General features: G+C 24.7%; 1 protein-coding gene across 1 annotated transcript; it reads left to right on the plus strand.

Annotated features, from left to right (window-relative positions):
* Positions 1-367: 367 nt before the first annotated feature.
* Positions 368-9,695, plus strand: LOC124924181 (transport and Golgi organization 2 homolog). The gene is made up of 5 exons (XM_047464254.1): positions 368-450; positions 556-739; positions 8,620-8,826; positions 8,923-9,105; positions 9,540-9,695. The coding sequence occupies exons 1-5, from the start codon at positions 368-370 to the stop codon at positions 9,693-9,695; spliced, it is 813 nt and encodes a 270-aa protein (XP_047320210.1).
* The last annotated feature ends 2,583 nt before the right edge of the window (positions 9,696-12,278 follow it).

Raw genomic sequence — 12,278 nt, forward strand, 5'->3', positions numbered from 1 at the left:
AATTTTTTATAAAAAAAAAAAAGACCAAATTGATTCTTAAGAGATAAAAGAGGTTATTCGTTCAATTTTTTTTATTAAAACGTCGGAACTGAGCATGCAATCGTACTAGTTTCCTATCCTAATAAAAAAATAATAATAATATAATTTTTATAAAAGAAAAAACAAAGTATATACGTACATTTTTAAGAGAAAAATGACAGACATGGGGCAACCTTTATTGCTGTCACTGAAATATTTGTCAAAATGGTAATAATTAAAAATAATCATTGATCATATTCCCACCATATCAATTAAGCTTATCCATTCTAACACTATTATCATATACAATTTTTTACATTTTAATACTATTGTTCTATTACAAGAGATTATGTGCATTGGCGCTTTTGTTTGGCAAACAAATCCTCACTATCCACTCATTCTCTTTCTCAACAGAGACGAATATCACAATAGGTAACTTAAGAGTGTCTTTTCATCTTTGTATGTTTTTTCCGATTGTGTTTTATCACTGAATTAAACGAATTTTGTTTTTTAAAATCTCTATTGTGACGCAAGAAGACCGACAAAGGAGGCGGGATGGTGGGAATGTGGAGAGATTTTGGGTGGGAGAGATGAAGTTGGTGGCGGGACATGGATGGCTTGTTCTCGAAAAGGGAGAATGGCTTTTGTAACTAATGTTCTTGAGCTTAATAGTTTCTCCAAGGCAAGAACTAGAGGAGATCTTCCTATCCGATTCCTTGAGGTAACATAATATAGATAGTTAGACAATTTTTGAGCTAGATTCGAGCATGGACAAGAAAACATAAAAAAATTATGAATACATGTTTATTTTTTATTTTTTAAATATTATTTCGTTTAATAAATTGAATAAACATTCGAATTAAATACATATGTATATACTTAACAAAAAAAAAAATTCAATACTTATGTATATTCATTTGTTTCATCGTACTCTAAAAAGTATCTTTAAATGCCATGAAATAAAATTTGATTAAAAATGTCATGAAATAAAACTTGATTTTATTTAAATAATATTGATGAGTAATGATTTTGAATAGATGAGTATATTTTAGGTAAAAAAAATTAAAAATTATTAAAAAATTAATTTATTTAAAAAATAAAAGATATTTTAGTTAATGAATTAAATATTATGATGGATGAGAAATCTATATATATCTAATGACGCTTAATTTTGAAAGGTAGGAGGTGTACATCACCCTCTTTCCAAAATGATTTACATCATATAGATATTTTTATGAGTTAGATATATATATTTCTCTCTCTTCATTTATATTTATTAATTAATTTTTTATTTTCTTTACTATATATATATTTTCTCACTAATAATATAAAATATATATTTTTTCATCAATTATATTAACTAAGTTTCATAATTATCTATTTCCGTTACTCTTTTATATATATATATATATATTAATATTTTTTATTAATTAAATTTAGCATTAATATTAATTATAAAAAAATTGCAAAAATAATAAGAGTTTAAATTATTATATTATATTCATTATAAAATTATTTTATTTATATTAATTCAGTTTAGCATTAAATATTAAATATGAAAATATGTAAATGACGCTTAATTTTGAAAGGTAGGAGGTGTACATCACGCTCTTTCCAAAATGATTTACATCATATAGATATTTTTATGAGTTAGATATATATATTTCTCTCTCTTCATTTATATTTATTAATTAATTTTTTATTTTCTTTACTATATATATATTTTCTCACTAATAATATAAAATATATATTTTTTCATCAATTATATTAACTAAGTTTCATAATTATCTATTTCCGTTACTCTTTTATATATATATATATATATTAATATTTTTTATTAATTAAATTTAGCATTAATATTAATTATAAAAAAATTGCAAAAATAATAAGAGTTTAAATTATTATATTATATTCATTATAAAATTATTTTATTTATATTAATTCAGTTTAGCATTAAATATTAAATATGAAAATATGTAAAAAAAAAAATCATTTATTATATTATAATTAATGAAAATATGTAAAAATAAAAATTTCAGTTATCATATTATAATTAATGAAAATATGTAAAAATAAAAAATTTCAGTTATCATATTATAATTATGAATTTAGCAATAAATATTGATTATAGCAATTAGCAATAAATATTGATTATATCAACGTATATTACTACAACTAAACCAATATATTATTCCATCAAAATATTTTATTCCTATAAATAATTTTAGTTGAACAAGGTTCAACTGAAGAGAGAAGAGTGATATCTTCATATACAGAGCATTTTATTTCGTCGATCTCCTTTTGTATCTCTATTCATAATCTTCTCAATTTCTCTATCAATATCATGCTTTCAATAATTGAATTTGAATTATGTTATGTTTCAATAATTCGTTTTCACTGATTTGTATTTTTTTCTAGAAATTTGATCATTTCAGGCAGCTGCAAAAACATCATCGGTCTCCTTTTGTAACTTCTAACTCTACAATCATTCACAAAATTCAGGTAATTTCTCTTTCCTAATTTATTTATCTTACTTATTTTCTCTTTCATAATATAAGATCATCTCCAACCCACCAGCAAACAACTCCATTATAGGTCACTCAACTGCATTTTAAGTTTTTCTACAAAATCTTTCTCCTCCAAACTCAAATATGCAGGGACACTGTTCACATACTCAAAAGGTTTTCAAAACTTTCATTTCAGTCATTTTAGTTTGTTTTTAATTAATTTATATAATTTATTTATATTTTAATTTGTTTACATATTTTAATTTATTTATATAATTTATTTCTATGTTTAATTCATGATAATTTTAATAAGGTTTGTTTTGTTGTATTTTTTTTTGTTTGTGAGAAGTAATTTGTGTTTAATTTATTTTATGATGTGAATTTTAAAAGAATTAATAAGTTGTTGTAAAGTTATGGGTTCAATTTGTAATTTTAGATAAATATATAGATAATATTGAAAAAATTAAAATTTATTATAAAAATGAATATTTGAGAATATTCTTTTGAGTTTGAGTTTTTGGGTTGGAGATAAATTACTTTGTTTATTGCATTTTAAGTATGAGAATATATATATTAAGTAAGTTATGACTATTTATTTTAAATAGGTGGTTATATATAAATAAATATTTTAAATAACAATATTAAATATTTCTCTCAACTAAAATCTATATATATTAATTTCGTACTTTTTGTTTGTGAGATGTAATTTGTGTTTATGTAATAATGTTTAATTTATTTTATGCAATTGTATAAATAATTGAATGAGAATTTAAAAGTAATTAATAAGTTGTTATAAAGTTATGAGTTCAATTTGTAATTTTAGATAAATATATAGATAATATTGAAAAAATTAAAATTTATTATAAAAATGAATATTATGAGAATATTCTTTTGAGTTTGAGTTTTTAGGTTGGAATAAATTACTAAGATGTTTACTGCATTTTAAGTATGAGAATAAATATCTTTCATAATATATATATTTCTCTTTCTTAATCTAATTATTAAGTATTTTTTTCTACTTACTATATAAATTTTTATATTTTTTCACACTAATAATATAAAATATTTTTTTATTTATATTTTTTACATAAAGATATATAATATTACATAACATATTTATTTTTATATATATAATAACAATATATATAATAATGTTTAATAGATGAATATGAAGGTTTATACACAAATTATTTTTATCTCAATTCATAATTTCTCTCTCTTAATTAATTCAATAAATTATTCTACTTTTTAAATTAATTTTTTATATATATTTGACTATTTTTCTTAATCTAATTATTAAGTATTTTTTTTCTTACTCTAGCTGTATAGATATTTATATTTTTTCAAACTAATAATATAAAATATTTTTTATATTAAAATATATAATATTACATAACATATTTATTTATATATATATATAATAATCTATATATATATAATGATGCTTAATTTTTAAAGTGTCCGGATTGCCGGGTCGAGAGCTGTGGTTAATTTGGATACTTGGGTCGGATTGTGGGTTGACCCGTTTTTAAATTTAAAACGGTTAAAAATAAAATTAAAAATGCTAGAGGTATGTTTCGAACTTGCAACCTAACAAAACAAGTACAACTCTTTAACCAACTAGGCTACAAAGACTTTATATTTTAAATTCAACACCAAATTTGATAAACGCGGGACGTTTTAATATTAATATAAGTTCAACTTTTTAACTAACTAATCTATATATATATATATATATATAATGATGCTTAATTTTTAAAGTGTCCGAATTGACGGGTCGAGAGCTATGGTTAATTTGGATACTTGGGTCGGATTGTGGGTTGACCCGTTTTTAAATTTAAAACGGTTAAAAATAAAATTAAAATTTATATATATATAATGATGCTTAATTTTTAAAGTGTCCGGATTGCCGGGTCGAGAGCTGTGGTTAATTTGGATACTTGGGTGGATTGTGGGTTGACCCGTTTTTAAATTTAAAACGGTTAAAAATAAAATTAAAAATGCTAGAGGTATGTTTCGAACTTGCAACCTAACAAAACAAGTACAACTCTTTAACCAACTAGGCTACAAAGACTTTATATTTTAAATTCAACATCAAATTTGATAAACGCGGGACGTTTTAATATTAATATAAGTTCAACTTTTTAACTAACTAATCTATATATATATAATGATGCTTAATTTTTAAAGTGTCCGGATTGCCGGGTCGAGAGCTGTGGTTAATTTGGATACTTGGGTCGGATTGTGGGTTGACCCGTTTTTAAATTTAAAACGGTTAAAAATCTATATATATATAATGATGCTTAATTTTTAAAGTGTCCGGATTGCCGGGTCGAGAGTTGTGGTTAATTTGGATACTTGGGTCGGATTGTGGGTTGACCCGTTTTTAAATTTAAAATGGTTAAAAATAAAATTAAAAATGCTAGAGGTATGTTTCGAACTTGCAACCTAACAAAATAATTACAACTCTTTAACCAACTAGGCTACAAAGACTTTATATTTTAAATTCAACACCAAATTTAATAAACGCGGGACGTTTTAATATTAATATAAGTTCAACTTTTTAACTAACTAATCTATATATATATAATGATGCTTAATTTTTAAAGTGTCCGGATTGCCGGGTCGAGAGCTGTGGTTAATTTGGATACTTGGGTCGGATTGTGGGTTGACACGTTTTTAAATTTAAAAAGGTTAAAAATAAAATTAAAAATGCTAGAGGTATGTTTCGAACTTGCAACCTAACAAAACAAGTACAACTCTTTAACCAACTAGGTTACAAAGACTTTATATTTTAAATTCAACACCAAATTTAATAAACGCGGGACGTTTTAATATTAATATAAGTTCAACTTTTTAACTAACTAATCTATATATATATAATGATGCTTAATTTTTAAAGTGTCCGGATTGCCGGGTCGAGAGCTGTGGTTAATTTGGATACTTGGGTGGATTGTGGGTTGACCCGTTTTTAAATTTAAAACGGTTAAAAATAAAATTAAAAATGCTAGAGGTATGTTTCGAACTTGCAACCTAACAAAACAAGTACAACTCTTTAACCAACTAGGCTACAAAGACTTTATATTTTAAATTCAACACCAAATTTGATAAACCCGGGACGTTTTAATATTAATATAAGTTCAACTTTTTAACTAACTAATCTATATATATATAATGATGCTTAATTTTTAAAGTGTCTGGATTGACGGGTCGAGAGCTGTGGTTAATTTGGATACTTGGGTCGGATTATGGGTTGACCCGTTTTTAAATTTAAAACGGTTAAAAATAAAATTAAAATATATATATATATATAATGATGCTTAATTTTTAAAGTGTCCGGATTGCCGGGTCGAGAGCTGTGGTTAATTTGGATACTTGGGTGGATTGTGGGTTGACCCGTTTTTAAATTTAAAACGGTTAAAAATAAAATTAAAAATGCTAGAGGTATGTTTCGAACTTGCAACCTAACAAAACAAGTACAACTCTTTAACCAACTAGGCTACAAAGACTTTATATTTTAAATTCAACACCAAATTTGATAAACGCGGGACGTTTTAATATTAATATAAGTTCAACTTTTTAACTAACTAATCTATATATATATAATGATGCTTAATTTTTAAAGTGTCCGGATTGCCGGGTCGAGAGCTGTGGTTAATTTGGATACTTGGGTCGGATTGTGGGTTGACCCATTTTTAAATTTAAAACGGTTAAAAATCTATATATATTTAATGATGCTTAATTTTTAAAGTGTCCGGATTGCCGGGTCGAGAGCTGTGGTTAATTTGGATACTTGGGTCGGATTGTGGGTTGACCCGTTTTCAAATTTAAAACGGTTAAAAATAAAATTAAAATCTATATATATATAATGATGCTTAATTTTTAAAGTGTCCGGATTGCCGGGTCGAGAGCTGTGGTTAATTTGGATACTTGGGTCGGATTGTGGGTTGACCCGTTTTTAAATTTAAAACGGTTAAAAATAAAATTAAAATCTATATATATATAATGATGCTTAATTTTTAAAGTGTCCGGATTGCCGGGTCGAGAGCTGTGGTTAATTTGGATACTTGAGTGGATTGTGGGTTGACCCGTTTTTAAATTTAAAACGGTTAAAAATAAAATTAAAAATGCTAGAGGTATGTTTCGAACTTGCAACCTAACAAAACAAGTACAACTCTTTAACCAACTAGGCTACAAAGACTTTATATTTTAAATTTAACACCAAATTTGATAAACGCGGGACGTTTTAATATTAATGTAAGTTTAACTTTTTAACTAACTAATCTATATATATATAATGATGCTTAATTTTTAAAGTGTCCGGATTGCCGGGTCGAGAGCTGTGGTTAATTTGGATACTTGGGTCGGATTGTGGGTTGACCCGTTTTTAAATTTAAAACGGTTAAAAATAAAATTAAAATCTATATATATAATGATGCTTAATTTTTAAAGTGTCCGGATTGCCGGGTCGAGAGCTGTGGTTAATTTGGATACTTGGGTGGATTGTGGGTTGACCCGTTTTTAAATTTAAAACGGTTAAAAATAAAATTAAATATGCTAGAGGTATGTTTCAAACTTGCAACCTAACATAAACAAGTACAACTCTTTAACCAACTAGGCTACAAAGACTTTATATTTTAAATTCAACACCAAATTTGATAAACGCGGGACATTTTAATATTAATATAAGTTCAACTTTTTAACTAACTAATCTATATATATAATGATGCTTAATTTTTAAAGTGTCCGGATTGCCGGGTCGAGAACTGTGGTTAATTTGGATACTTGGGTCGGATTGTGGGTTGACCCGTTTTTAAATTTAAAACGGTTAAAAATAAAATTAAAAATGCTAGAGGTATGTTTCGAACTTGCAACCTAACAAAACAAGTACAACTTTTTAACCAACTAGGTTATAAAGACTTTATATTTTAAATTCAACACCAAATTTGATAAACGCGGGATATTTTAATATTAATATAAGTTCAACTTTTTAACTAACTAATATATAATGATGCTGAGTAAATGGATAATTGGGTCGGATTGTGGGTTGACTCACCCATAAACTTAAAACGGTTAAAAATAAAATAAAAAATGTTATCCGTAATTTTTTTCACGGTTTTTATATTATTACTCGTACAAATGCACGAGCTAAATGCTAGTTGTATAAAGTGATGTTTAATTATGGTTAAACTATAAAAAATAACCAATCAAACTTACAATAAAATAAATTCACAATGAAAACATATATTTGAAGTGTTTACTTTTTAATTTCTATATGATTAAGAAAGTGAAATGTCTTTACTACTGATTTAGTACTACCACCATAATCAATATCTCAGCAAAATAATTTAAGTTTTGTATAAGAAAATAAAAATCTTAAGTTACAAAAATATTTTAAGGTAAAGTAGAGATTATAAGTCTTGCTTTCTATATAAAATAAAAATGATTTTTTTAACCTACTAAGTAAAAAGAAGGAATTTTTTAAATTGTACATGTTTTTTTTTTTGTAAGATAAACTTGTCTTGATGATTGAGCTATTTTAATTTAACAATATTTTAATAAATTAAGTGCTTAAATAGTTTAAATGAAAAAAAAAAGTTTAATTTAAGATATCAACATGTTAAAGATCAATTTAAGTTGAAGTTGGGTAATCTTTGCTAATTTTTTATGTCAAAAAAATAGAAAATTCTTTGATAACTTATTATTTATTTATATATATACTTTTAATTTTTATTTATTTAATAATAAATTAAATATCAAAATATTATTGTTTTATTATATATTATTACACCATAAAATCTAACCCTTTTTTTTTTATAAATCAAACTAACAAGATTATTTATATCACCCCCATTGATAATTTAAATAACCTAAACAAAAAAAAAACTCCACCCTTCTTGTAAATATTTCTCACTTCATTAATTAACATGAGTCAATTGTTTTTCAAAACCACTTTATAAGGTTTTCAATATGTTAGCATGATTTTCTATTGCCAATTCTTTAACTTAATTAAATCATAACTTGTTTTTATTTTTTTAGTGAGAATGGATTAGTAGGCAAGCTTGGTTAATGAACACTTAAAATTTTGTTACAGAGCTCAAAGAGTCCCAAAGAATTTGCAGATGAAGTAGCAAAGGAAAGTGATCAATATAATGGGTTTAATCTGATAATAGCAGATCTATCTTGCAATTTGATGTTATATGTCTCCAACCGACCCAAAGAAGAACCACCCACCATTGAAGAAGTTTCACCTGGTGTTCATGTTCTCTCCAATGGTAGACTTGATTCTCCTTGGCCAAAGGTCCAAACTTTTTCATGTTAGAATATTGAAATAATACTTTATTGGCTAGCTACCTCATAAGTTGCTTAATTTAGTTAAAATGTATTTTTTTTTCAGGCAGAATGGTTGGGACTTAACCTAATAACATTGCTTGAAGAGAAGGAAATGGAATTGAACAAAATGGTGCATAAGCTAATGAGAGATACAGTTAAAGCTGACAAGAGTAAATTACCTCATATTTGGTCTCTTGATTGGGAGTTAAATCTGAGTTCTGTCTTTGTCCAATTCGAAACTCCACTGGTATGTTAAAAAAAATATGAATGAATATTTTTTTCAAAAATTTAAACCAATGTTTAGTAAAAAAAAAATCAATAACTTGATCTAAAACTTAATCAAAAAATCATTTTATCCACTCCCCTCCTAAAATAGATGATTTTTAAAAGTGAGTGTTATTGTGACGATAACAAAATACTAGAATAAATAATTTTACGCTTATTCTAGAAGTTTAATTCTAACTTTTTTTATTAACTATAAATATAATAGTTCAATTGTTAAAAGTCTTGTTTAAGAAATTTATATTAAAATCGTCGTCTTAAATTGAAATGAGTTTATGATTGTGAAAAATTGTGGTCCTAGTATTAGTATTGCTTAAGTATGGATCTTTTCTAAATTAAATAATTCACTAAATATTTTGAAGATATGTCACAATTTCATGATTCCCAATTTTTTTGAAGGGTCTGTTTGGAACAAGGAGTACTATTGCTTTGACTGTTGGGTTTGATGGAGAAGTATGTTTCAATGAAGAGTATTTGGAGAATAAGAAATGGAAGGAGAAGACTTTCAAATATAATATCAATGAAGCCAACATTACTCACAAACAATCAATTTGATGATATTATTTCATTATGAATGATTTATATAATTTTGTATTATGAAGGTTAAGTACCAAATTTAACCTTACATTAACTTTCAAAAGAGAATAATAATTTTATGTTTTGAATGTTGATTGATATAATTTGATAAATAAGATCATATTAAAATAATTGGATTAAACTTTGTGATAAAGTCAAGTTTTTACTCATTTGATGTTAATACCCTCTTTTATTTGTTACCTGAGCATGTTTTAATAGATTTATTTCATGCTAACAAATTTAAAATTATGTGTCATCTTCTATAACTATATATTGATTAAGACCCACTCCAGGGTAAACTCAATCTTATGTAATATAGCCCCAATTTCAGTTAAATCTTGATTTTATCGGATGATTTTTAAAAGTTTTTTATTTTCTGATTTTTTTATTCATCTTTCTCGTCTTGTCTTGTCTTGTCTGATCTTATTGATGTTGCAATCGAATTTGCACCATCTCTTATTTTCATTTGTTACAAAGTATCTCTCTAATTTCTATTTTATTGTCCTATAAATTTATTGTTTTCTTTTTATTTTTTCGGCACAACAGATATGAAGAGACAATTGTTCATCTCCTTGGTTGTTTTCATTCATAAATGATATACAGAAGAAGATTAGTTAACTTTAATGACACATAATTCAATGAGAAACAACATATTTGTAGTTAATGTCATCAAGAGTACTTTCGAGTTATAATATATCAAATCTATTAAAAAAATGCAAAGTTCTTCTTAAGTTTACACGGACAAACAAGTAAATTTGGAGATATATATATTTGGAACTGATGTTTTATATGCCAAAATGTGAATATTGATTATGCCGAAGACACAAAACCACTTAATATAACAACAATAGATAATTAAATTTACTTTATGTATTATTTTAATATTATGATGTAATTTTATTTGAAAATTTTGAATATATTTAAACATTTGTTTGTTTTTACTTATGCTAGTATATTTGGGTATTTAATAGTTTCAAGTATAATCTTAGTTAGTTTAGACGGTTGGAATTAAACTAATTCTATTAATTAAATGGAAATATATTTGGACTATAAATTAATCCAAATAAAATTCACATAAAATATTCATTGTGAATTAAATTTGTTAATTGTTACAATTAACATTAATGTCTTGAATGATTATTAATTGTTATTGTAACTACAAAATACTTATTGTTGGATGTAACTTGAAAGATAATGAAAAAGCAAGCAAGGATAACTTTGAATGAATGGACGATGGATTAGTGGCATTTGAATTAAAGAATTGATTATGAGTTTAATTTTCAACTATAAATATCCCCTCACCTTATTCCTCTTCACACATTATCTTATCACTTCTCACTCTAGAACTCTAAAGTCTTTCACTGTTTTTGTGAGTATTCTTGTGAGTGTTCTTGTGAGTATTCTTCGAGTTTCTTAACTCGATCATTTCTGTGCGAAACTTGGTGATTGTGATTCATGTACTTTTGTCTAGTTCGTTGTTGTAGTGATTTTTTTGTGTTAAATCATTGCAGGTTCCGTTGTACCTTAAGAAGCAGCCACCGACGAAACTCTCTAGCACAAACGGAAGACGGTGAAACTGTTAAGAGAACTGTGATTCCACCGGCTTATGAACAAACGAGAAATTTTTTCTGCATCTCTTAAATAATCTGTTGTATCTGTTTTATTTTCATTGTATTATTTTCATATATTATTTAATCTAACATAATATATATATATATATATATATATATATATATATATATATATATATATATATATATATATATATATATATATATATATATATATATATATATTTTGTGTCTTAATAGTCTAATAATTACTTTAGACTAATAAAATTTTATATGGAAGTTAAAGTTATAATTGTAGATTCATATTAATTTTATACCTTATAAAAATATATACTTATTTATTGTTAACATCTATTTTGGCTTGTTTTCTATTTATTTTGACAAGTTAGAGGTAAAATTGTGATTTGAAAATATTTGAAATTTTTATGATATTTAAGTTAGATTTATTTTTATATTGTTTTTTATCTGAATTCTACTGAAATAATATTTTCGAATTTTTATTTTTGTAAGTCAATTAAAAAAATAAACCGAACTCAAATAAAATCGAACCGATTACTTTTTGTTCGATTTTTTTATTTTTATTGTCAAAATAATATATAAACAAATATATATATATATATATATATATATATATATATTTAAATTAAATAATAAAAAATGAATTTAATTTTTAGTTTGGTTTTCAAGTTGAACCATCTCAAAAATTAAATTGAAAACTTTAACTTAATTCAAATTGTTTTAAAATTCGATTCGAAAATAAAATAAAATAAAATTTGTACGAATATTCAGTTCAGACAAAATATTGAGCACCCCTCCTCAAACCCTAATATTTGTTTTGCCTTGATCTATTTCATCATTTATTTTTATTAATCAAAATGCTAAAATATTATTTATTTAATATCTTTCCTCTCATTTTAAAAGGCAAACAAAAGATTTTATCTAAAACTTAAATTAAACCCAAAAAACTTAAGATCAAACAAGCTCTTAATGG

The sequence above is a fragment of the Impatiens glandulifera genome, chromosome 2 (assembly GCF_907164915.1).
Source record: "Impatiens glandulifera chromosome 2, dImpGla2.1, whole genome shotgun sequence".
Classification (NCBI taxonomy): Eukaryota; Viridiplantae; Streptophyta; class Magnoliopsida; order Ericales; family Balsaminaceae; genus Impatiens; species Impatiens glandulifera.